This window comes from Henckelia pumila, unplaced genomic scaffold (genome assembly GCF_033568475.1).
Source record: "Henckelia pumila isolate YLH828 unplaced genomic scaffold, ASM3356847v2 CTG_461:::fragment_3, whole genome shotgun sequence".
Classification (NCBI taxonomy): domain Eukaryota; kingdom Viridiplantae; phylum Streptophyta; class Magnoliopsida; order Lamiales; family Gesneriaceae; genus Henckelia; species Henckelia pumila.
In genome coordinates, this window is record NW_027331831.1 from 8,732,126 (window position 1) to 8,754,680 (window position 22,555).

Here is a 22,555-nt window from a genome sequence, read left to right on the forward strand (position 1 = left end):
TTAGGATTGAAATTGAATTAAAATAAGGGCTGAGGACCGAATTGCAAATATTGACGAGTTGAGGGACTAAATTGCAATTGATATTGAATACATCCAATTTGTATTTGGTGAGTCAGATTTCAACGTGTATAATTGATATTACATTCAGAATTTACAGAGCACTAAGCCGAGATCTTCCTTTCTCTTTGATTTGGATTTTTAAATCCTCGTAACTTTTGATCCGATTGTCCGATTTCAATTCCGAAAATAGCGTTGCGATCCTTACGACGAGGGCTTCGATTTGGTGTAAGTCTTTATTTATTTCCAGCATGTTTCCAAATCTGAATATTGAGGAAATCAGAAGTTGAGCGTGAAGTTGTGTTTTGAGCTTTATATTGTATCGTAACGAAACCGAATCGACGAATGGATGCTGCTTGGATTCTTATGAAATTTCAGTTATTTACAAACGTATATGCCTCTGATTATGCTGGTTTTGATGGTTTATTATTGATATGAATTGATTAGAAGTTGTATATGAAGTTAGTTACGGATTCGATATCGTTTTGGTTACCGATTTTCAGTCGCTACGCCGTCGGTTTATGATTTGAGGCTTTTTTAGTGTCCTATGATTGAGCTGAGGATCTCATAACTGCATAACTGATGTTTCTTGGTTATAATCATTATATTTCAGATTAGTAAGAGCTTGATCAACTCGTGAAGTCCGCCTTCGAACCAAAGAAGATTTGCTTGAGGTTTGAAGTTTTTCTTTGAGGATGAAATGATGGAATTGAGCAGATTTGTATGTGAATTTGAATAGATTGTAATATGAGTTCTTGATATTCTATTTCAGATTTGAAGTACTTCAAGAACCGAAAAGAAAATGAAAGGTATAAGACAACATCGAGTGTCAGGAATTTGAAACTCGAGAATGACGCTTCTTGAGTTATTCCGCCAAATCACATACTTGTTATCGTTTTATGATTGATGTTGTCGATCCATCACGGGTAGTGGATCTTTATTTGATATGAGATGATTTGGTATATGAATTGATTCTTGCCAAGGTTTGATGAACCTTATTTTCGAGTCAGACGACTACAATAGATGGATATCCTTGTCAAGATCGGATACGAATCTTGATGGAAATGGCGAGATAAGAATCAATTATGTATAGATGTATGCGTTTGATTACTTTATTTTTGAGATGAACTGTTTAGAGTCGATATGATTTACGTTAACGCATATATATGTTGATTATACTGAGATTGTATTCTCACCGGAGTTTATCCAGCTGTTGCTTTGTTTTGTATGTTTGCATGGAAACAGAGGGGGCCGGAGCTAGTCAGAGACGACATTGACAGTTCGGGAGAGAGATCTAGAAAGTGTGGACTCGGGTTTTAGCTGAAGTATTATAGTTTGAATAGCATCAAACTTGTTAGAAGAATTATGGCTTGAAGTACACTTGTGACACTTTGTGTAACTTGTAGTTTAATGCTTTTTTTAACTATCCGTTTGATGTAATAAATGCATGGATTTATGCTTGAGACTTAGTTTATGTATATATGCATGTTCTAGATTTGTTAAACCATGATTTGAATTGGTTTTTGGATGATTTTGGATTGGATTTTCAGACTTGACAGCAAAATGGATTCTGCAAAATTTTTGGGCAGAGATGCTTGCTCGATCGGTTGAATTGCACCGATCGAGCGAGGCCAAAGATTTCTCAAACCCGAGAGCTGGACTTTTCAGCTCGCTCGATCGGTTGAGTTTAACCGATCGAGCAAGGTGCAAAGATTTTAAAAAAAAAATTAGTTCTTGGTTTGAGTATTCTTTTAAGGTATGATTAATTGTTAATTAATTGTTACTTGCCCTAAGATGAGATTAGCAACCCGAGGTCCCCACATCAAGCTATGAATCACAGTTGGACATTCCTGTTCTTGAAGACTTCTTAGCTGAAGAAGTTTTGACTGAACCACGAGAATAGATGCTGGCCTCTAACACTCTTGGAAACAATGTTGATCTGAGTACAGTAATTGTTCCATGTGTTCCAGTTGCAGAACAAACTCAGGTATCATCTGCAGAATCAGTGGAAACAGTCTAGCCAAAACATGTGGTAATGGATCTGCCTCCTATTTTCAAAATAGTTAGGACTGATATAATCCACAGTTTATTCAGGCCTATTATGGTCATGTTCGAAGACAAGCTGGCTCTCCCTTCTGCGACTTTATCAGAGATATCCATTTCAGATCAACTTGATTCATTTTAAGATATGGAAGATGTTGTTTTTGAGCCTCCTGCTGTTACTGCTCCACTGCTTCAAATTTGTGACTCTACTCATTTTGAAGATGCTGCTCCTTCTACCTCTCGTCCGATCGATGTCAGACCAGATAAATTTTTATCTGAATCTCTTACTTAGATGTTCAATCTGATATCTGAGTTGCAAATCAATCAAATTCAGACCTCTACAGAGCTTCTGGATTTCAAGTCACGCATGCTGACAATGGTCAGTAATATCAGTGAATTCGTATTACATGTTCGAAGGAATCATACCACGGAATATATGAACATTCTTCGAAAAATCGAAAGTCTACAAGCCTCCACAGAAGCTCACAACAAGCAGATTAATGATACCTTTGGTACCCAACTCACGGTTATTCTGAACCTCTTATCCGAGAATGGTGATGCCAAAAAGGGGGAAAAAACTACCTCATCAAAGGCTAAAAGCAAAGGGAAGAAATGAGAAGAATCAGATCAAAGAGAAGCATCAGATCAAAGTCATATTTTCCAAGGAAATTAATTTTTGACATTTATTTTGTCTAAAAATTATTATTCGTTCTATGCAAGAATATTTTTGGAAAATATTTGATCTACCATCCTTATCTTAAATTGATCCTGATATTGACTTGGTTTTGACATCACCAAAAAGGGAGAAATTGTTGGAGATCAAACTCTAAAGTTCTGGTGATAACGAGTCAAAACAAAACCAAGTAATAAAGTAAACAAGAATTTAAGGACAGATCAAATCGGACTCATCCAGATCAAATATTTACAAAGCTGCCAGATCAAATTTTTGATGAAACTTAAGTTCCGGATAAATTGAGTATTTGATCCATATGTCCTCACGACAACTTACTTCAACAGATCAAATACACCAGAACAATCCAGATTGTTCAAACCAGATCAAGTAAGCCATCAACCAGATCAAAGTCTTATTTTGAAGTATTCGTTGTCAAGGTTGATGAACTAAAATATAAAATCATTTAATGGGATTTTGAACGTTAGTTGGCTGCTCTCTAAATTCAAGATTTGTGAGCCAATTTATAAGATATGTTGGCGGTTCAATTTCAGAAGTTGTTGGAGGCTCACTGGCTAGTTTTTGAAGACTATAAATACTTAGTGATTCAAAGATTCAAGTAGAGACGAAGAGTGAACAATAGAAGCTACTGAAATCTAAGATTATATCGTTCATCTAAGCCAAAAATCCTTCATTCAATATCCTAACTCAGAGTTAGAGAGTATTTCAAAGATTGATTGAGCTCAAGAAATACATACAATAACGATCCAGATCAAAGCCATTTGTAGCCTTCCAGATCAAAACACCGAAGCACATTCTGTGGCTTCACTTTGTAACTCAAAGCAGATTTGTTGTTCTGCTTCGAGAGAGAGTATTGCTAGAAGTTTCTTTTAAAGGACTGATTGGATTGAATTTGTACAAAGCGTTGGTGCATCTGACTTTTTTTTTCCTTCTCTTTTTGTGAAGCAATCTCTGACTTTCTTTTTTTGGAGCACTATCTAAATTTCAGTTAGAAGAAATCATTTGGGTGATGAAAATTTTGTGGGAATGACCTTTATGTGGCCAGATAATATGGATTAGGGATGTGTTAACTTGAGTAACTGAGTAAGATTAGTATACTATTGCATTATTCAATATTCAGTGGTAAGTGTGTGTATATATATGTAAATCCAAATTCTTGGTTGGCCTATTACACACATTTTTTTCCTCCACTGCTGCAGAATATCAGAAAAAGGTCAAATTTTTTGTAGGAGTTGGAAATTGTTGTGGCCTATTAGATGTATTTGGATGGAAGATACTTGATGTATAATTAAATGCATCTACTTACTTAACAGTGCGTCGTGATCTTGCTTTGGATTTTGTCATCTAAATTGCATTATTTAGCCCTTTGTGTCATGAGTGATATAAGTAATGATTTTGATGTTTGTGTGAGAATCTCATGCAATGCTCTTATATAAAATTTTATATATATACAAGTATATACACCCAATATTCGTATATTTCGTTATAAACATGCAATGCATGTGCCTCGGTTGCTAGTTTAAAGAAATGGTATCTCATTTAAAAGTAATAACGTGTAATTTGTAATATTTATATTTGTAATTTGTAATAATAATTAACACACAACTGAAAATATTGACAACTGAGGTGTCGTGGTGTAGTTGGTTATCACGTCAGTCTAACACACTGAAGGTCTCCGGTTCGAGTCCGGGCGACGCCATTTTTGATAGTTTTTGTTTCGTTCTAATTTATTTTCTCAAACGGGTCGGGTTAACTGCCACTACTTCTCGTTTTCACCGAGACGTGTCATTCTTTTTCACCCGACCAGACAGTGAATCAAAACGGTAACGTTTGACCCTTTTAGTTTCATTTCACTTGCCAAATACGGTGTCGTATGAACCATGATTCATGTAAAGTCTTCTTGTGTGCGTTCAATGCTGGGAAGTACTCTTTTGTAACGAATAAATGCGCAATCTTTACACTCTCCCAACACCGTGGAGTTTATTTTCAAGAGAAAAAAGGTGAAATCTATTTTCTCTGATCGCAATTTTTTTTTTCTCATCTTGCTTCGTTCTAATGTATTTTCTCACACGCATTTGTATTGGAAAGGTACATGGTTTTGTAAATCAGTGGCAAGGAATGGATTTTCACGAATTCTGATGCGTATATATTGATCCTTTTGTGTATTTCCAGATCCGGGTAGATATATAAGAACGGTGAAACAGGCGAATTGGTTGGTGGGATTTTTCGTCGCTGTGTAATGATTGATGGAAATGTCGGATAATCATGTTAGAAATGGCTCTCTAGCTGGGGAAGATGAAGAATATTCCTCTGTGGAACCTACAGATGCTGCAGTAGCTCAGACGGTCGGTGATTCTGCTGATGAGGTACCCATTTTCTTGAAATTTTGTTTAATAAAAATCTCTCCTTTTGGTTTCTTGAATGTTGGTTTCGGCCATTCCTCGTGTAGTAAATGCAGGTAAATTCATGGAAATATGAATCTTATAGTGGTATTGCTGAATACCGCTGCTTGGGACTATCGTCATGATTCAGCACTTGGTGATTCTTGATGAAAACTTGGATAGGTTGATAACTAAATGAGTGAACTCAGATTTAGTTATAGAGCTATTGAGGTTGTGTGCAATCCTTCAAATAATAGTCGAGAACTATCTTCAGGATGAACTTTTGCTTTTTATCAGAGGGACATCGGGTTCTTGTTTTATCTATCAGTTTGTTGAACTCTCGGAAATGGCACGGTTTATTTTTATACTAAACATGTTAGTAACTTTACAATTCAGTGCCTAATGTTTGGAATGTCTTTCTATGCAGGTGGGTTATGAGACAAATGAGACGAGGGAAGCAGATGATGGTGCAAGGGAGGATACATTTGTTGATTGCCAAGATGAGATAGAAAATGCTGAATCTCAACAGAATTCTCAGGAAAAGGTACTCTTGCAGGATAACCAGTTTCATGAATCAGATAGTGGGAATAAAGTTCAAGAATTCATGACTGAGATGGATATGATTCATGATATGCAAGAAAAGAATGTCTCTGAGAAGGATAGCTTTGCACAAGAAGACGAGGTTCATTCCTGGTTGATCTGTCCTGTTTTAACCTGTGTGAATTGTGTATATAAACTGAATAAATATTTTATTATGTGCAGGAAGAAAGGGTGGCATTTAAGAGAGGACTTACTCGACTTTGTTATCAATTGAAGTCTTTGAATGAGCAACATTCTTCACCTATTGAAAACGATGATCAACTAGTGAATCATTTTCAAAATGAAAGTAAAGGCTGGGATGAGAAGACCTTGGGATCTGGTGCCTCACTAAATGAGATGATTAGTGAGTGCTCCATGCTTCTTGACACTGCTTTGAGCAAGTCTTTGCATAGTGAGGGAAAAGTTGAAGAACTACATGCTGTACTAAGTAGAAAAGATCAGGAAATCGATTTTCTGAATACAAAGATAGCTGAATTATCCGAGTCAAAGCATGAAAATTCATTTCAGTTAAATGAATCTGGCAATGCGAATGATCAGCACATTGAGGAAATTGTGAACAGGATATTATCTTCTCTTTCCTTGACCCTCCATCGAGACGAGTTATTGGAAGGAGCACTAGAAGAAAAAATATCTAATGTCGAGAAATCAGTTTTGTTTTTAGTTGAAAAGTATAATTTTTTCCTTTCCGAAACAGACCAGCTCAGGGCATGTTTAACTGCTGTTGGATCAGATATCAACACAATGGATGAAATTGAAACTTTTGTGATCGCGCATGACAAAATTCTTGAACTTGGAAGTAAGGAAGAGAATTTGCTCCAAAACCTAAGCTATTTAGATGGTGAAAATAGGAAATTGCTGGAACAACTAGAGAAACAGCAATCAATTGTTGAAAAAGTGAACGCCCAAATTGAAAATCTAAATGATGCGTTGGAACAAGAGAAGAACAAGTATGCTAACGTCAAAGAGAAGCTTAGCATGGCTGTGACAAAAGGAAAGGCATTGGTGCAGCAGAGAGATTCGCTGAAGCTATCATTGGCTGAAAAAACTAGCGAGTTGGAAAAATGTTTCACTGAATTGCAAGAGAAGTCAGATGCTCTCGAGGCTGCAGCTTCATTGCAGGAATCCCTTGCAGAAAAGGATATCATACTCAAAAGATGTGCAGAAATATTATCAGAGGTGGTGGAAACAGATGAACTGCAGCCTATAGATTTTACTGATAAACTAAGATTGCTTGCAGATGAGAACAAATCATTGAAGGGTTTATCTCTGCAATACCATAAAATGAATGATGCGTTATCGTTTCTAACTTTTCCAGAAACAATTGATTCTGATGCATTAGATTCCCGTGTGTGTTGGCTTGCGGAGTCATTTTATGCGTCCAAACAAGAAGCCATGAAATTACAAAATGAAATCGAGCAAACAAATGAAGCTATCAGTGGGGAAATCGATCGCTTCGTGACTTTAGTATTGGCAGAAACACTGAAAAATAGCTTTCTTCTAGCTAAATTGCAGGATTTAAAAAACACTTATGAAGTACAGGAAAAGTTACGGCATGAGCTAACTAAAGCGAGGGAAGCTGCAGAAAATGTAATCGATCAACTGAATACATCAGTTTTAGTTGTATCTGAGGAAAAGAACTGCCTTCAACTGGAGTTGGATAACTTGAGAAAAGAATATGAAGCAGTTGTGAGAAAGGAGTATCAACTTTCACTGGAAAATGATCAAATAGTAAGTATGTTACGCGAGGCATCTGGACTTGCAAATGATGATCAGCAAGTGGATCACTCAGATCAATTTGAGATAGTGACCCTAGTTGATAGATGTCTTGCAATGATTCAGGCAAAAACGTCTCACATCAAATCAGATCTAGTTGAAGTTGAAATCTTTGAAAGATTCCAGGGTCTTCTATATATCAGAGACATCAAAGTGAGTCTATGTGAGCTAATCTTAGAGGAAGATATGTTGCACAGAATGGAGGTGAATCGGATGTCGAATGAATTGCAAATGACAACTCGAGAACTTAAAACTCTTGAGGACGAAAAAACTGTCATGCAGAAAAGTTTTGAGCAGTTGGAGGAGAAATGTGCTCTGCTCAGGGAGAAGTTATCAATGGCTGTCAAAAAAGGCAAGGGGCTTTTCCAAGAACGGGAAAATCTGAAGGGATCTCTCAGCGAAAAGAATGATGAAATTGATCGGTTGAGATCTGAACTCCAGCTGAACATATCCGCCTATAATGATTGGCAGAATCAAATCAAAAGATTGTCATTTGATGTGGATCGCATTTCTCAATTGGAGACTGATCTTGTTGCTACACAGGAACATGCCGATCAACTCAAACAGTTCTTAGCAGAGAGCAACAGTAGACATCGAGGAGTTGTGGAGACTATTGAAGGCATCACTGCTCCAACCAATTTGGTTTTTGAAGATCCAACAGAAAAGGTGAAATGGTTTGTTGGACATCTCAATGACCTTGAAATTGCCAATATGGAAGTGGCAGAAGAATTGAGGAAGATCAAGGATGAAGCAAGTTCGTTGGCCAGCAAGTTGTCTGAAGCGGAAACCGTGACAAAGACCCTTGAAGATGCCTTATCACTGGCAGAAAATAATATATCTCTGCTCTTGGATGAGAAGAGAGAACTTTCAGTATCTAAGGCACTTCTGGAAGAGGAATTACATAGGGAAAAAGAGGAAGCTTCTTTTCATATAAGCAAGTTTGAAGAGATGTCCTCGAGTAAAAGAGCTCTTGAAGATGCTTTGTCCCTGGTAGAGAACAATATTTCCCATTTCATAAATGATAAAGACATAGCTATAGAGAGTCGATCTCTTGCAGAAGAGCAGCTACATGAGTTAAGGGAAGAATCGGCTGTTCATATTAGAAAACTTGCCGATGCTGATAAAACCATACAGTCCCTTGAAGTTGCATTGTCTCGGGCTCACGAGAATGTTTCCAAGCTGTCTGAAGAAAATAGTAAGGTACAAATCGGTAGAGAGAGTCTGGATAATGAGATAAAGAAACTCAGGGAAGAAGCTGATTCTCTGGCCACGAAGCTTGCTGATGCCTTTGCCACTATCAAATCGCTTGAGGATTCATCATTACTGGCAGAGAATAACATGACCAATCTTGTTCTAGAAAAGAACAATGCTGAGAAAGAGATAGTAGCACTTAATTCTGCGTTGAAATCTTGCATGGAAGAGTTAGCCGGAATTCATGGAAGCAAAGCAAGTTTCTCTTTGGAGCTATCTGGTCAGCTAAACCGGCTTTACTTGCTTCTTGAAGATGAGACGGTGTCAACACTGTTAGAACTTTGTTTTAAGGAAATAATTGAGGGACTGAAAAACATGGATTTCCAACTAAAAGAAATGGAGGATATTTTTCCGGAAATGGATTCAGATGTACCTCAAAAGGTTCCCATCATTGAGGTATAATTATTTTTTATAATTTGCATTCATGTTATATTACTCCATGCTAGTAGGCTAGTTGATTCAATATGCTCGGGCTGTATTGGAACCCCTTCTTCCTTTCCCCTGATATGCACATGCGAAAGGCAATCTAGAAAAAAGAAGTAAAAGAACCGGCTCCTCTCTCCCTCTCTCTGTGATGTATGTGATGTCATCTTGTGTATTTTCTTACCGGATGATCTCTCTCAGCATTTTCTAATTTTTGTAGGATGCTTCTTCGATTTTATCGACACTATCTCGCCTTGATAGTGCTTTAAATATGGAAATGCTGAACGATGTGGTGAATGCGGTCGATAGTGAGATTATAACGTTTCATATCGAACAGATCGTTGAAAAATTCCATCTGAAAGGCAAGATGCTGGCTGATAAAGTTGAACACATCTCTTCTTGTATGGATGAATCGATTCAGGTCCTTTTAAATAGATTACTGAAGACAAAGGATAGAATTATTGCTATTATGAAGCACATAAAATCTATGAAACAAGAAATGAAGAGCACTGAAACAGATAAAGAGGCACAGGAGGATACCATAGTGTCGCTAAAAAATTATATAAGAAATCTATCATCTGCTTGCACCGATGCCACTTTAGAATTAGAGCTGAACGCCCAAAGGAATATATCAGAACTAAGATCTATTCTTGAATTTGTAAAATTGGATGGCGGAGTCTGCATTTATCAGGGGAAAATTGATGTTCATGCTTCAACAGCACTTTCTACTGACCCTATGAAAACAACTGAGAGGATCTTACTTGCTGCTAGGCAGAATCAAGATATTACTCAACAGTTTCTGGACGTAATAAATAAACTGATTAGCATAACAGAAGATAAGCGTAACAGATTGAAAGAAACGGAATTAATTAATGGTGAACTCTCGAAAGAAAGAGATCTATATACAGACAAAATTTGTGAGTTGGAGAATGATCTGAAAGAGCTGGAAAACTCATCTCATGCTATGAAGAATAAGCTAGATGATTATCAGGAAAAAGAGGATAAATTGACGAAAAGAGAGAGAGAAATTTCTGCTTCATTGTCCAAAATTCAAGGTGCTTAGTCCTTGATAATTGAAATCTCTTATATTTACTGTGTTTTTCCTACTTCTCTGGATTTTTTTTTCTTTGGTGGACTTGGAATGTTTATATTGCATGTTTTGTTTCAGAAATGGAAGACTCTCTGTTATCAGCATCCCAAATAAAATCCATTTGGAGTAAGATAAGTGGAATTGCAATCCCTGATACTGTGTTTGCAGTTGGAGATGAAGTGCTGAGTGATTCAGCTAATATAAGAAAGTTGGTTTATATTATAGATAGTTTTAATGAATCTGTGCAGAAGGTAAGTTCACTCTCTAGTGAAAAGAAAGAACTGCAGTTAGTCATTGATAAGCAGATCTCTGACATTGAACTTCTGAAGAGAAAAATGGAAAACCATGTAGAAAATGAGAAAAACTCACGAGGCATGGGGAATGAGTTGTCGGAGCTCAAGTCAGGTCTACAAGACATTGTGCAGAAGCTGGGGGGTAATGAAATGGTGGCCAACCAAAATTTAGCTGGATTATTGCCCTTGCTTGATGAACTTGTGCTGGCCCAAATAGTGGAATCTGAAAATTTGAGATCCAAAAATGAAGAACTTGGTGCCAAGTTGCTCTGGACCGAAAGGATTGTTGATGACTTGTCAAATAAGGTTAAAGTACTTGAAGAATATAATCATGCTAAAATTACTCCGACTGACACAGACCAGGAAAGACGAACCTTTGGAGGTTCCTTGTCTACCGATCCAGAGATAACAGAAATACAGGACTTGGTAAACCTGGTTCTGTCTATATATTCTCATCGCTAACACTGTTTAGGGCGTATCTCTATTCTTTTCTAATTGGTTGTTGGTGATGAATGTTTATATCCTTTTATTATGCATTCTCCAGTTTTCCTCTGATTTGAGGTGGCAAATAATGTCACTTATGGGACCATTAATTAGCCTTCCCGGCCCCCTTCTCACAGACTGTGGTAATAATGTTGACAGTTCAAATTTGGGTAAACATCATCAAATTTGTAGAAAGAGACCAAAATACTATAGATTGTTAGTAAATGAACCGCTAGCTTAGTTGATAAGAAGATATGGCTACTGAAACCATGGAGGCTATGCTCTTGATAGAGTTACCTTAATGAAGTTTTCACTATCACCTTCATAAATAAAGAGAGGAGTATCTGATAAACTTTTTCAGAAGCAAACTCCAAGTCCCATCATAATATTTTGCATAAAGGGAGTTTGACAAATGGTTTTTCCTAGCACAAACAAAAATAGTAAATCTTGGCTTCTGCACCGCCATGACTGACTCTTGTTTCTTGTTAATTTTGTGCTATTTTTATTTTTTGAGGTACCTAGGAATACTTATTGCTTCACTTGCTCCATACAGTTAGAGATGTCAAAATGCGTTGGGCACTCCGCGTTGGCCTATCGCATCTTATAAAATAGGTGGGTCGAATTGGTAATTTCCAACCCGCCAAAATAGCAGGCCAGCCTTATCCGTCCCATCACTTACCCTACCTAAAATAGTTGGCTGATTGGTAATTTCCCCACCCGCCAAAAAGGCGCGCGACCTGTTCCGTCCCGCTATCCTATTTTGACATGTCAACATATAGGTTCAACTATACTAAAAAACTATCTTTGTATGTGCACTGTTCATGTAACAATTTTGCTCGATTGCAATATGTGTGCGCTTCTTTAACACTGAAACATAAGCAAAAAAAAAGAGAGAGGAATATATTTCTGAGAAAAGAGGAGAGTGCTAGACAGTTTGGTTGTGAATTGTGATGGTGCATGATTTTATTTTATTTTTACATTTTAATCTTTCAGGGAGCAGTTGGTACGAGTAACATTATTCCTCTTGCTCCGACTGCTGCTCATGCACGCACAATGAGGAAGGGTTCAAGTGATCACCTTGCGATCAACATCAATTCTGAGTCTGACAGGTTGATGATCAGTCTAGAGTCTGATGAAGATAAAGGTAACATTTGAAAGATTGATTACGTTCTTGAGATGTTATAATGTATGGGAACTAACATGAAACATAGCTTTCGCAGGTCACATTTTCAAGTCCCTGAATACGTCTGGTCTGATTCCTAGACAAGGGAGAACAGCTGCAGATCGAATAGATGGAATTTGGTATAAAAAAAAAACAGAAATGCTGAGAAATCATGCATTATCTACAACTTGTCCTCAATATCACATTCTTTTCTTTATCATTCTAAAGTATTGTTTCCTTTTATTCAGGGTGTCCAGCACTCGAGCATTAATGAGCCACCCAAGAGGGAGACTAGGTCTCATGGCTTATTGGCTCGTCTTGCACATATGGTTACTTGGCACCATTTTGTAACGCGAGCCCTTGGAGAACAATCCAGACTTCAGAAACTAGGAAACATTATTTTTGTACAGAAGATATAGTCAGCATCATCATTCATTTTTCAACCTCTCCAAAAGTGCAGTTATATATGTTATGAATTCAGCCTACAAATTGTTTACAATGTGTAACATATTTCAAAAACATTGTGCAGTAATAAACTTCATCGCTTGGTGCTATGTTTATAAGTGTGTTTTTTTGATAGATTCTGCAGAAGTTTTTGAATATGAAAAGATGGATATTTCTGGTTGTTATTCTTTAAACAACACATACAACGACTGCACTGATTTTCCAGCTCGGTTGTCTCAGCAAAAGAAGAATGAAACGGGCATTTGCTAAAGATGCTTCAAGAACTTAAACAGTATAGATATAAATTACTCATCCGATTCTAGTTCTATCTACCATGACGAACACAAGTCTCTAGGTAGAATGAAAGTTGGAAATTGGGGACACTTTTGGCGGGTGATGTTTACATGCTGAATGATAGGAGTGGCTTCAGTTGATGCAGAATGTGTTCATAATGCATAGAGATTCAAGAATTTCAGTTTTAATGTGAGAAATCAGATCCTAGAAATTACACATGGATCTCAAATTTATAAGCAAATTTGTTTTCATCTTATATGTTTATCTGAATTATCATTCTTGTTTGGAAAGTTCCATCATAGCAATAGCATAAGAATTATGCTCCATAATAAATTATACAAAAACTTCTATTTTGTAAGATAATATTTTGCGATTTCTGAAAAAAATATTATTTTTAATTACAATTATATCTGACGTTCATGTCCTTGTTATTATTTTCACTTATTTTCCGAATAAATATCAAGGGATCAAATTCGAGAAAGCTTCATGATTCTATAAAAAATTAGCATGGAACAAAAAAATAATGTTATTTTAAGATAAGATCAAACACAATTCTTATTTTCAATATGCAATCTCCAAAAATCTTATTCACGAGGAAGCAAATTATGTTTTTTCCCTAAAATATTATTTTTTTACTTCATTTGTTTGATTTTATGTTTTGGATTTGACATTCAAATTTTGCTGTTTACCTCAACTGCCAAATTCTTCGAATTTTGCTGTTTCTTGCATTCAAGAGATTAACTGATGGATTTGCTTAGCACAAACTGCTGGCCCAGAGCCAAATCATGCACTCTGCATCTTCATACAGCCTTCCAATTCTTGGGTAATTTTGGCTAAGAATTCCTTGGCCCAAGAAAAGTAGTCGAATTTTTGAAGCTGAATACTGGAAATGTTGAAAAGATAACTTTTTTTAATTACCCATTTCTTGCATCATTATAGATAGAGGGCTTAGCCGCAGAAATGGCAATCCGTTAAAAATCTCCACCAGGATATTCTGTGTGAGTTTTCTCGTTTCCCTTATGCTTCTTTTACTTCATTTCTTATCGTGGTACTATTGAAAAAGAACATTTCAACAAATGTTTTATCTCTAGAAGTATATTTAGTCGTCCAGCAGATCAAGTTCTCGAGTTCAACTCTAAAATTTACACATATGATTACTTTTTACAAGGAGAGGTAGAAGTAGTAATACTGTAAGTGATTTGGCTGCCAGAATCAGTCCAAAAAGTTTTCAAGGAAAGGAAAAACTCAAGAGAGCAAATACCAAACCAGAACGTGGGCCCAGACAATCCATCCTCAGGGACTACTTATATTCAAGATGAGAATAAGATATTCTCCTCAAATACAACGGAGAATGAGACTTCAGTTATCGTCCCATCGAGAAATGATGTGCTTCAAACATGCTCTGTCACTTGTGGTTTAATAAGTGCTCTAGGTGTTTTAATTCGACAAGTACGTTTCCTATACTAAATCTGCTGTAGTTTATTGTTGGTTGTTAGCTGTTTGCTTTCTTTCTTTAGTTTACGTGGAAATCTGTGATTAATTGCCATTCTTTGAGCAACTTATTTAGTTTCATTTTTTGATTTGACAAACGTTAGGCATGGCTTGAGTAATCATACTTGTATGATATGGAAACTTTTCCAAGAACCTATGTTTATTGTTGTGGTCTAGGCGTGGCTTGAGTAATCATACTTGTATGATATGAGAACTGTGCCGAAAACTCAAGTTTTATGTTGTGGACTGTGGTCTTGTAGATTTCTCATATTGCATCAGGAGAAGGATGGCCTCTCAATGACTGTTCGGCGAACATAACATGTAGGATTTTCAAGTATTTACCTATTGACTCGTAGGATTAGTTTAATGAGTGAGATATAAACGGTATGTTTGTGAATTTTTTTGCATCACCTATCACTCATGAATAATTGTTTTCCCCCATTGGGATATGATCTTAATTCAAGTTTTCTGCTATGGACAGTTGGTTTTGAATTATGGCATCTTGAGTTGGTTGTGGGATCCGTTCTACTTGTGTCATCAACTCGGTTCTTGCTATTGAAGATATGGCCAGATTTTGCAAAGTCTAGTGAAACAGCTAATCAGCTGGTATATCTATTCATCTTCAATTCTTCATTGTCTTGTATGTTGTCTTTAATACTATTTAATCTTAGGTTCTTACATCCTTGGAACCTCTGGATTACTTAGTTGTGGCATTTCTCCCTAGAATAAGTGAGGTAAATCTTTGTTTCCCATATCGGCATTTTTCGACATTGTTATCATAGAAACCCTGTTAAAAGTCGACATTTCTTGATGTGGATTGAGCAGGAACTTCTTTTCCGTGGTGCGCTATTACCACTTTTTGGGATAAACTGGACGAGTATACTTGCAGTTGCTGCCTTATTCGGCGTATTACACTTGGGAGGTGGTCGAAATTACTCCTTTGCAATCTGGTACATCTCATCATAGTCACCTCTATCCCATTCGGCCATACCTATATGTAGCATTCCCATGTTTAATATTGTAGTTTTTCTCAGGGCAACATTTGTTGGGCTTATGTATGGTTATGCAGCGGTTTTAACTTCGAGTGCCACGGTGCCAATGGCTTCTCATGCTCTCAACAACTTAGTCGGAGGTGTCATCTGGCGTTACCAGAGAGGATTGGACGAATCTAGTTAATTCCTTCTTTAAACATAGTATGTAAGTAAACTATATAAATTCTTGCCATCTTTACGGAAATCTTACCACTTGGGAAAGTTTATATAATATATGGCATAATTGTTTTGGCTGGAGGTTATGAGCTGGCACATTGATTCTTCCATTACTTGAATGGTAACAAAAATCAATCTTGAAAGATTTACCAGATCCAGAGTAAACTAAATCAATTTTCTTGGAACATATCGAGTCAAATCATAATGTATATATACGTTAATTTAGTACAACCTTTTGGGACAAACATTTGACGACAGTGTCATTTTCTTGAATCCCCCAAGTTGTTAGAGGTTTGGATCAATGAAGTCTTCTTCTGCATTAGTCTCGATTCTGGTATTTTTCGCGTTCATGGCTGTGATGAAGGTTGATGCTGGTCTAAATGGGCGCTTGCTTACCTCTTATCGTCGATCCTAAGACCCTTGCATCCTCGAAAGCCATAATCCCTGTTTACCGTAAGCTCTCAACACCTTGTGCATTGCAGATTAATATCTCCGAGTGTAGCATTTTGGTGTTCTCCTTCTCTTCTATTTTTCTCCTGTCTCGATTCTGTTTTCGCCTCGCGAATGACTCTTTATGGCTTAACTCTCTGTTTACCTCAAAAATCTCCACCCTTTCTAGATTTGAAAATATTATGTTGTTTCCATTAACATTCTCTCATTTCAATCCCCAACAAAATATGTCAAAATTCTATTATTCATTTTTCTTTTTCCCCAGTTTGACCCTTTCAAGTTTTGCTCTTTTAAGCAAGCACGTAATGTTCTTGGAACTGCAAATGATAATTTCTTGTATCCATATATCAATCGATGGTCTATGAAAAAGATATATAGTTTCTAGCATTCTTTATGGAAATAATATTTCTTGGGAAAGATACAGATTATTCATTATATCTGATTAGTTTAGATTCTAGCAATCTTGGAGAAAATAAATATTGCTTTATATAATCTGGCATGATTGAATTGTGACAAAGAATCAACTTTTCGAGAATATAAAATTGGTTGGAAAGTTTGTGTAATCTTGCATAGTTGAATGGCAACAGAAAAATCATTGGTAAGAGATTCACTAAATCAGTTTATGTAATCGATTGAGTCAAATCATAATTTGCATACAAAAATCATTATTCTTGATATATTCATTCAATAAATCAATTTCTGAAATTGATTGAGTCAAGTCAAAATTGTGTGTTTATATAGATATATAGACAAAATTCTGGCACAACATTTGATAAAAGTGTCACTTTCTTGAATCCTTACTGTTGTTGAGGTTTAAAACAATGAAATCTTCTTCTGCATTAGTAGTCTCATTATTTCTGGTCTTTTTAGCCTTCATGGCTGAGATCAAGGTTGATGCTGGTCTGAATGGACGCCTACCTTTCGTCGTCGATCCTAAAACCGTCGGATCTTCGAAAAAATTAATCCCTGTTTATCGTAAATTCCCAGCACCTTCTACTCTAGTGAATTGATTTGTTAAAATGGTTTAGCTCGTTGTTTACCTGAACGAAAATTCTCCACTCTTCTTTAGATTTGAAAAAAAAAAAAAAAAGAAAAAAAAAATTATGTTTGTTTGGTTACAAATTTGCTTATTTCATTTGCTAACACAATATGTTGGTTTTTGACAGCATGCACGAGCCATTGCTTTTACTCTTGTTGTTACTGCAACATAGAGAAAATGCCTCCGGTTTGCGAGCAATGCTGCGCACCTCCACACGACTGATCCGTCGTTGGTTCAGCATCGATCCGGCCGGGCAGCAGCCAGAGAACTCAGATGTCTGTATTTTGAATAATGTTTTGATAAAGTATACAATGTATTTTAGCTACATCTGTTTCCCAGAAAATGGTCGTCTTGTTGATTAATTTGTTCAAAATCTTTGGTTATTGGTTATAATTGGGATTTGCAAAGAAATTCACTGTCACTATCAATTTGCAGACACAAAGGATTTCATATATAGATCAGCAAATTTGGACCATGTTAATTATAACGAAGATAACACGCAGTATTCGAAATTTTCTTATAAATTATGTCACCTCTAAAAAAAATTTTATCCATGTGTGAAGGCTATTGCTAAACTTGATTTTGGTCACCAAATGTGGCTTGCCAAAAATGACCCACTTTATTCTTAATTAAATAGTTACTCAATCTCAATAATCTATATCTTTTCTCATTTATCCAATTTATATTTATGATGAAAATTATTACTTTTTAACATTAAATTAATATTTTTTCATGAGTTAGAGTTGAGTCAAGATAGGTCGAACAAACTTAATTCATTAGACGATTTCGTATGATTTTTTGTGTTATCGAAATTCCTGGAAGAAAGACATTCTTAATATTATCATTATTGTAAGGAAATTAAAAAAGAACAAACAAACTAATCTTGCAATTTGCAAAAGCCATCTAGAGGATCTTTTGGTCAAAGATGGATCACGTGGAGTTTGACTTGTTTTCTAAGTAAATGTTTGCAACATTACATGTCAAAGTACTGTTGAAGCGATTTCAGGCCAACCCACTGAAAACTGGGGAAGATGGTGAGCTGTGCTGCAAAAGGCGGCTGCCCCAGTGATTATGTGGCCGTCGCCATCTCCATCAGCTCTATCTTCGTGTAATTTTTCAATCTTTCATGAACTTATGAAGAAAATGTTTGGAACTTTTGGCTTATTTTTTTCCTTTACCTTTTTCTTTTTTAATGAGCTTGTGATTGTTTATATTACCTGCTGGCGTGTGGGAGTTCTTTACTATGGTTGATTTGAGGTGGGATTTTGCTGGGGTTGATATCTGTGATGCCATAGTTTCGGGTTCTTGATTTGGAAATGGCAATAGTGTTTTTGTTTATGCTCTTTGCGTTGGTCCGAGGTTTTGCGGCTGATTTCATTGATGTGAAATGATCTTTATGTGCCAAAGACTCTTTTCCTTGTAATATCCTTCTCAAGGATCTTGAAATATGTTCTTGTTTATTTCTGGGCTTAATTTAGCTGAGATATAGCTTATGCAATTAGAATAGGTTGTGGTTAAGTCCAAGACGTATGGAGAACAACAAGAATTGAGGAATGAACTTATGAAAGTAATTATGTCGAGGTTCTTGCTTCATTTTGGAGTGTGGAATTCATTTTGGGGCTGGGCTCAGGGATAATTTTCTAATTTGGGACTTAATGTGAGTTTCCATATTTTCACTTGTTCGTCTAGGGTACTTTACAAGACTTTAGATGATGGGGGGCCTTCATTGGTAGTGATCAGTATACGATTTCTCTCGATCATGTATGAAAATGTTGTTTCTCTTGTATAGGCTTCTTGCAAAAGCTGCTGCTCCCTATCTAATTCACAGGATTCCACGACCCAAAGGCAGTGGCTTTTGGCTTGTAGTCATTCAAGTTTTTGCCAGTTTCAGTCTTTTATCGGCACTTGTGGTAAAAGATCCCGCTTATGCATTTATATATAACTTCAGCTATCATTTTTAATTTTTAACAGTTTCATATTTAAATTTCCAGTTCAAACTTTTTTACTGACTCTATTCTTATTGGATGTGGCCTCTACAGATGGGCCTCGGTTTCTTGAGATTTAGAAGGAGGCATTGGTGGATATCTTGCTATGTATGGGCCGGTAATTTTTACATAAGCTGTGACTGCATTAGCATATTCCGCGTCAGTTCAAGATTTCTTATTCACATTTGTATTTTGCATTGTTTAATAAAAACCCAAATGTTAATTTTTCTCGCAGTTTGGGCTGAAGGTCCTCTAGGATTTGGCTTGCTGATGAGCTGTCGAATTGCACAAGCATTTCAACTATATAACATATTTGTTAGGTACATGAATATGTTTCTGAAAAGTAAGAAAGTGATAAAGGCTCATTTATCTCCTAAGATTTTGGCAGACTCTTTCAACATGTATTGTATAAAGTGATTCATGCTATCTCATAAGAATCAGTGTCCCAACTTTAAATCAGCTCAATGTTACTCGTTCTATTGACACAACATTATTTTGTGTATTCTTTTACCGATCTCATTCTTCTTGAGACTTGCAATTTTCCAGGAGACGCTTGCCTCCTATTCGATCGCATATATTTCTTCCGATGCTTCTCTTGCCCTGGATTGTGGCTGCAGCATGTAAGGATCACTTCAGAAGAATGTTTCTCTAGTTCCATTTTTGTGTGTGGTCGTGTGAATAGCCACTCAACTTTTGTCAAAAATTTAAGATAATCTTTATCTTAAATGGTTGTGGTCACTTTTTGAATAGCTTTTGGTTGGTCTACAGTCCAGAAATTAATTTCTTTGTCAATTTTACATTATTGTCAATTGGCTTAATATATTATTCTTCGTTATGTCTCTAGTTATTCTTTTGATCATGCTTACATCTACTATTTTAACATTGATGCTTTGCTTCATTATTGTTGGCATAATCTTACTTTCTTTTTTTTGCGATGCAGTTATTCAAATAGAAAAGCCTCTTAATAACCATTGTCACATGGGGACTCGGTGGATCATCACAATTCTTTGCCTGCATGCAATTTATGTTGCAGTTTTGGTTGGTTTCACAGCAGCAGTTCGACATATAGAGTTTAGATTCCATGAAGTCAAGGACCTCTGGCGAGGAATCTTGGTCTCCGCTTGTTCCATTGGTGCATCAAATTCTACCTGAATTCTATCTTGTTTATGCATTCTTATACTTGAAAGAATAAACTACTCTTTGTGGATTAATCCATAGAGAAGCCAGGTTCACTTGTGTTATTTGTTCTTTTTGTAAAGGGATATGGGTGGTTTCTTATGTTCTGACCGAGGCCCATGAAGATGTTCCATGGCTTCAAATTATCTCGAGATTTTCGTTACTCTTTGTGGTATGCTTAACCTGGCTTACTATGGCATTTTTCTTCTCTGTATTCTGCCTTGGGCTCCTTTTGCATGTGATTTTACCCAATGAATTTTCATTTCTTATGATGGTTTTTCGAACAAATTTTTCCTCAGACCAGTGTACTCGTGGTGGTGTTTTTCACTGTGTCAATGTCGCAACCTCTTGTCTCTATTATGAGCTTGAGGAGAAAAGAACACCTAGAATGCAAGACAATGGGCGATGTCCTGGGTATCGTACCTGAATCTGGTGTTCTATGTCCGAGGGAACCAACTCAATTGGTGGATCAAAACGAACCTTTGGATAAGCTTCTTCTGAACAAAAGATTTCGCCAGTCTTTCATGGAATTTGCCGATAGGTGCTTAGAAGTCCTCTGTTAAAGTACATATTGTTTCTTCTACTGACATACGACTGAGTTACGTTCTATCTATGTAGCTGTTTGGCTGGGGAAAGTGTCCATTTCTATGAAGAGGTGCAGCAGCTCGACAAAATCCCACATAACGATCATGTGAGAAGAATCTACATGGCAAGGCATATCATTGACAAATATATATCCCCAGGTATAATTTTCGCTCTTCCTTGTTACTGCCTTGCTTATTTGGGTCACCTTTCATACAGTTCTCAATGCAGGTTCAACAATGGAGGTTAACATTTCTCACCGCAGTCGCCAAGAAATTCTCAATACTCCTGATTTAACCAACCCGAATCTCTTTAACAGTGCACTGAATGAGTTGATGCATCTAATGAAGATGGTCAGTACTTGAATTACTTGTTCTAACTTATTGTATTTTTAAGTTGGTTATTTTCTTACACACTTGCCTTCATTTACATGCAACTTTTTTTATGTATACGAAGAATTTGGCAAACGATTACTGGTCATCCACATTCTTCCTGAAACTGAAAGAAGAGGACAGTATGAGAACCGTAGGCCATGATCTAGAGCAGATCTCAGGATGGAATTTCTCGCACAGGTTGAGCTCGATTCATTGCGCTGACGACCCTTTTCAGCAAGATCACAGCCCAAGAAAATCGGGATCCAGTCATGAATCAGGGAAATAAAAAAAAAACGCGGTGCTAGCTAACATGCTCCTTTCTTCCAAGAACAATTTCATGATCCATCTTCAACAAGATCGCACAGATTCCAAGACTGCGCCGAATGTATACATTGTGTCACAAAGGCTTCCTCGAGTTGATGACATGCCATTGAAGAAGAACGAAGGGAGACCATTTTTTGCTCGCGGAAGCTATGGGAAATACGTACATATGGTGAATACACAGATATATACATGTACCAAGAAACTTATTGGAGTATCTCAAAATAGGTCTGTCATATGTACTAACGAGTTGAGAGAGTTTGAATCTCATTTTCTTACAAGAGCAAATTTTGTTTTGCAGTTATTGCCAATCAAATTTACGCTGTGTGTTCCTAGAAATATCATACCAAGTACGAGGTAAATAACAGTTGATTATGATACATGAAAATATAGTTGATTAAATTTTTTGACAAAACAAAATTCGCTGGTTCATTGTAATTTATACATTCTTTTAGACTTATTCGTTACAAGGTTTGGTTTGTGGGATGGGACGGTGAAGGATTTATAATATATAAATATTAGTCAAATATTATTGGATGGAACAAGGATGAATAATCTTTTTTTTTTTTGAAGCATAGGATGAATAATCATTTAATCTCTTTTCTTCTCTTTTTTTTTCACGAAACAGTATGCTAGATTTTTTTTTTTTTTTTGGTGACGTGGAAACCCGCAGCCACTACCTTTTGGTGCGCTCTGGGTATACCTTCGGAATAACGCAATATCCTGCAAACTACGCTAGTCGGGTAAACCATACACACTGGGCAAACCCAGTGTGACAGGCTAGTTCAAGAAAGTGTTGGTAGGGGGAATCGAACTCCTGACCTCTGGCCAAGAGTTCACCTACTCCACCAACTTGAACACCTCATTAAGTGCCAGTGTGCTAGATTTATTGTATCTTATTCTTACGTACCGTATTAGTTTTCTTAATTGTGATATTTTAATTA

The 22,555-nt window shown here is 36.5% G+C and overlaps 3 protein-coding genes and 1 non-coding gene across 6 annotated transcripts; all 4 read left to right on the forward strand.

Annotated features, from left to right (window-relative positions):
- Positions 1-4,416: 4,416 nt before the first annotated feature.
- TRNAV-AAC (transfer RNA valine (anticodon AAC)) lies at positions 4,417-4,490 on the forward strand. Its single transcript has one exon. It is a non-coding gene; the product is annotated as a tRNA-Val (tRNA).
- A 169-nt stretch (positions 4,491-4,659) lies between these two features.
- On the forward strand, positions 4,660-12,809 carry LOC140871322 (trans-Golgi network-localized SYP41-interacting protein 1). Of its 2 annotated transcripts, none has more exons than XM_073273780.1 (9): positions 4,660-4,791; positions 4,964-5,157; positions 5,600-5,854; positions 5,935-9,192; positions 9,440-10,274; positions 10,388-11,028; positions 12,079-12,229; positions 12,306-12,387; positions 12,496-12,809. In XM_073273780.1, the coding sequence occupies exons 2-9, from the start codon at positions 5,038-5,040 to the stop codon at positions 12,596-12,598; spliced, it is 5,445 nt and encodes a 1,814-aa protein (XP_073129881.1). In that variant the 5' UTR covers positions 4,660-4,791; positions 4,964-5,037; the 3' UTR covers positions 12,599-12,809. The 2 variants fall into 2 exon arrangements, with proteins under 2 accessions (XP_073129881.1, XP_073129882.1); XM_073273781.1 differs by having other exon boundaries at positions 9,440-9,581.
- Positions 12,810-13,945: 1,136 nt separating this feature from the next.
- Positions 13,946-17,561, forward strand: LOC140871960 (uncharacterized). Its single transcript, XM_073274700.1, has 9 exons — positions 13,946-13,955; positions 14,196-14,434; positions 14,737-14,797; positions 14,958-15,082; positions 15,148-15,210; positions 15,302-15,426; positions 15,511-16,137; positions 17,005-17,109; positions 17,301-17,561. The coding sequence occupies exons 1-7, from the start codon at positions 13,946-13,948 to the stop codon at positions 15,650-15,652; spliced, it is 765 nt and encodes a 254-aa protein (XP_073130801.1). The 3' UTR covers positions 15,653-16,137; positions 17,005-17,109; positions 17,301-17,561.
- A 505-nt stretch (positions 17,562-18,066) lies between these two features.
- LOC140871757 (regulator of G-protein signaling 1) lies at positions 18,067-22,019 on the forward strand. 2 transcript variants are annotated; one of them, XR_012147745.1, is made up of 12 exons: positions 18,067-18,281; positions 18,963-19,083; positions 19,213-19,276; positions 19,394-19,478; positions 19,705-19,778; positions 20,099-20,290; positions 20,418-20,506; positions 20,634-20,875; positions 20,953-21,077; positions 21,148-21,269; positions 21,373-21,839; positions 21,913-22,019. XR_012147745.1 is itself a non-coding variant. In XM_073274440.1 (11 exons), exons 1-11 carry the CDS (start codon positions 18,205-18,207, stop codon positions 21,574-21,576), a joined length of 1,395 nt encoding a protein of 464 aa, XP_073130541.1. In that variant the 5' UTR covers positions 18,067-18,204; the 3' UTR covers positions 21,577-21,899. The 2 variants fall into 2 exon arrangements, 1 of the variants encoding a protein (XP_073130541.1); XM_073274440.1 differs by lacking the exon at positions 21,913-22,019 and having other exon boundaries at positions 21,373-21,899.
- Positions 22,020-22,555: the final 536 nt, after the last annotated feature.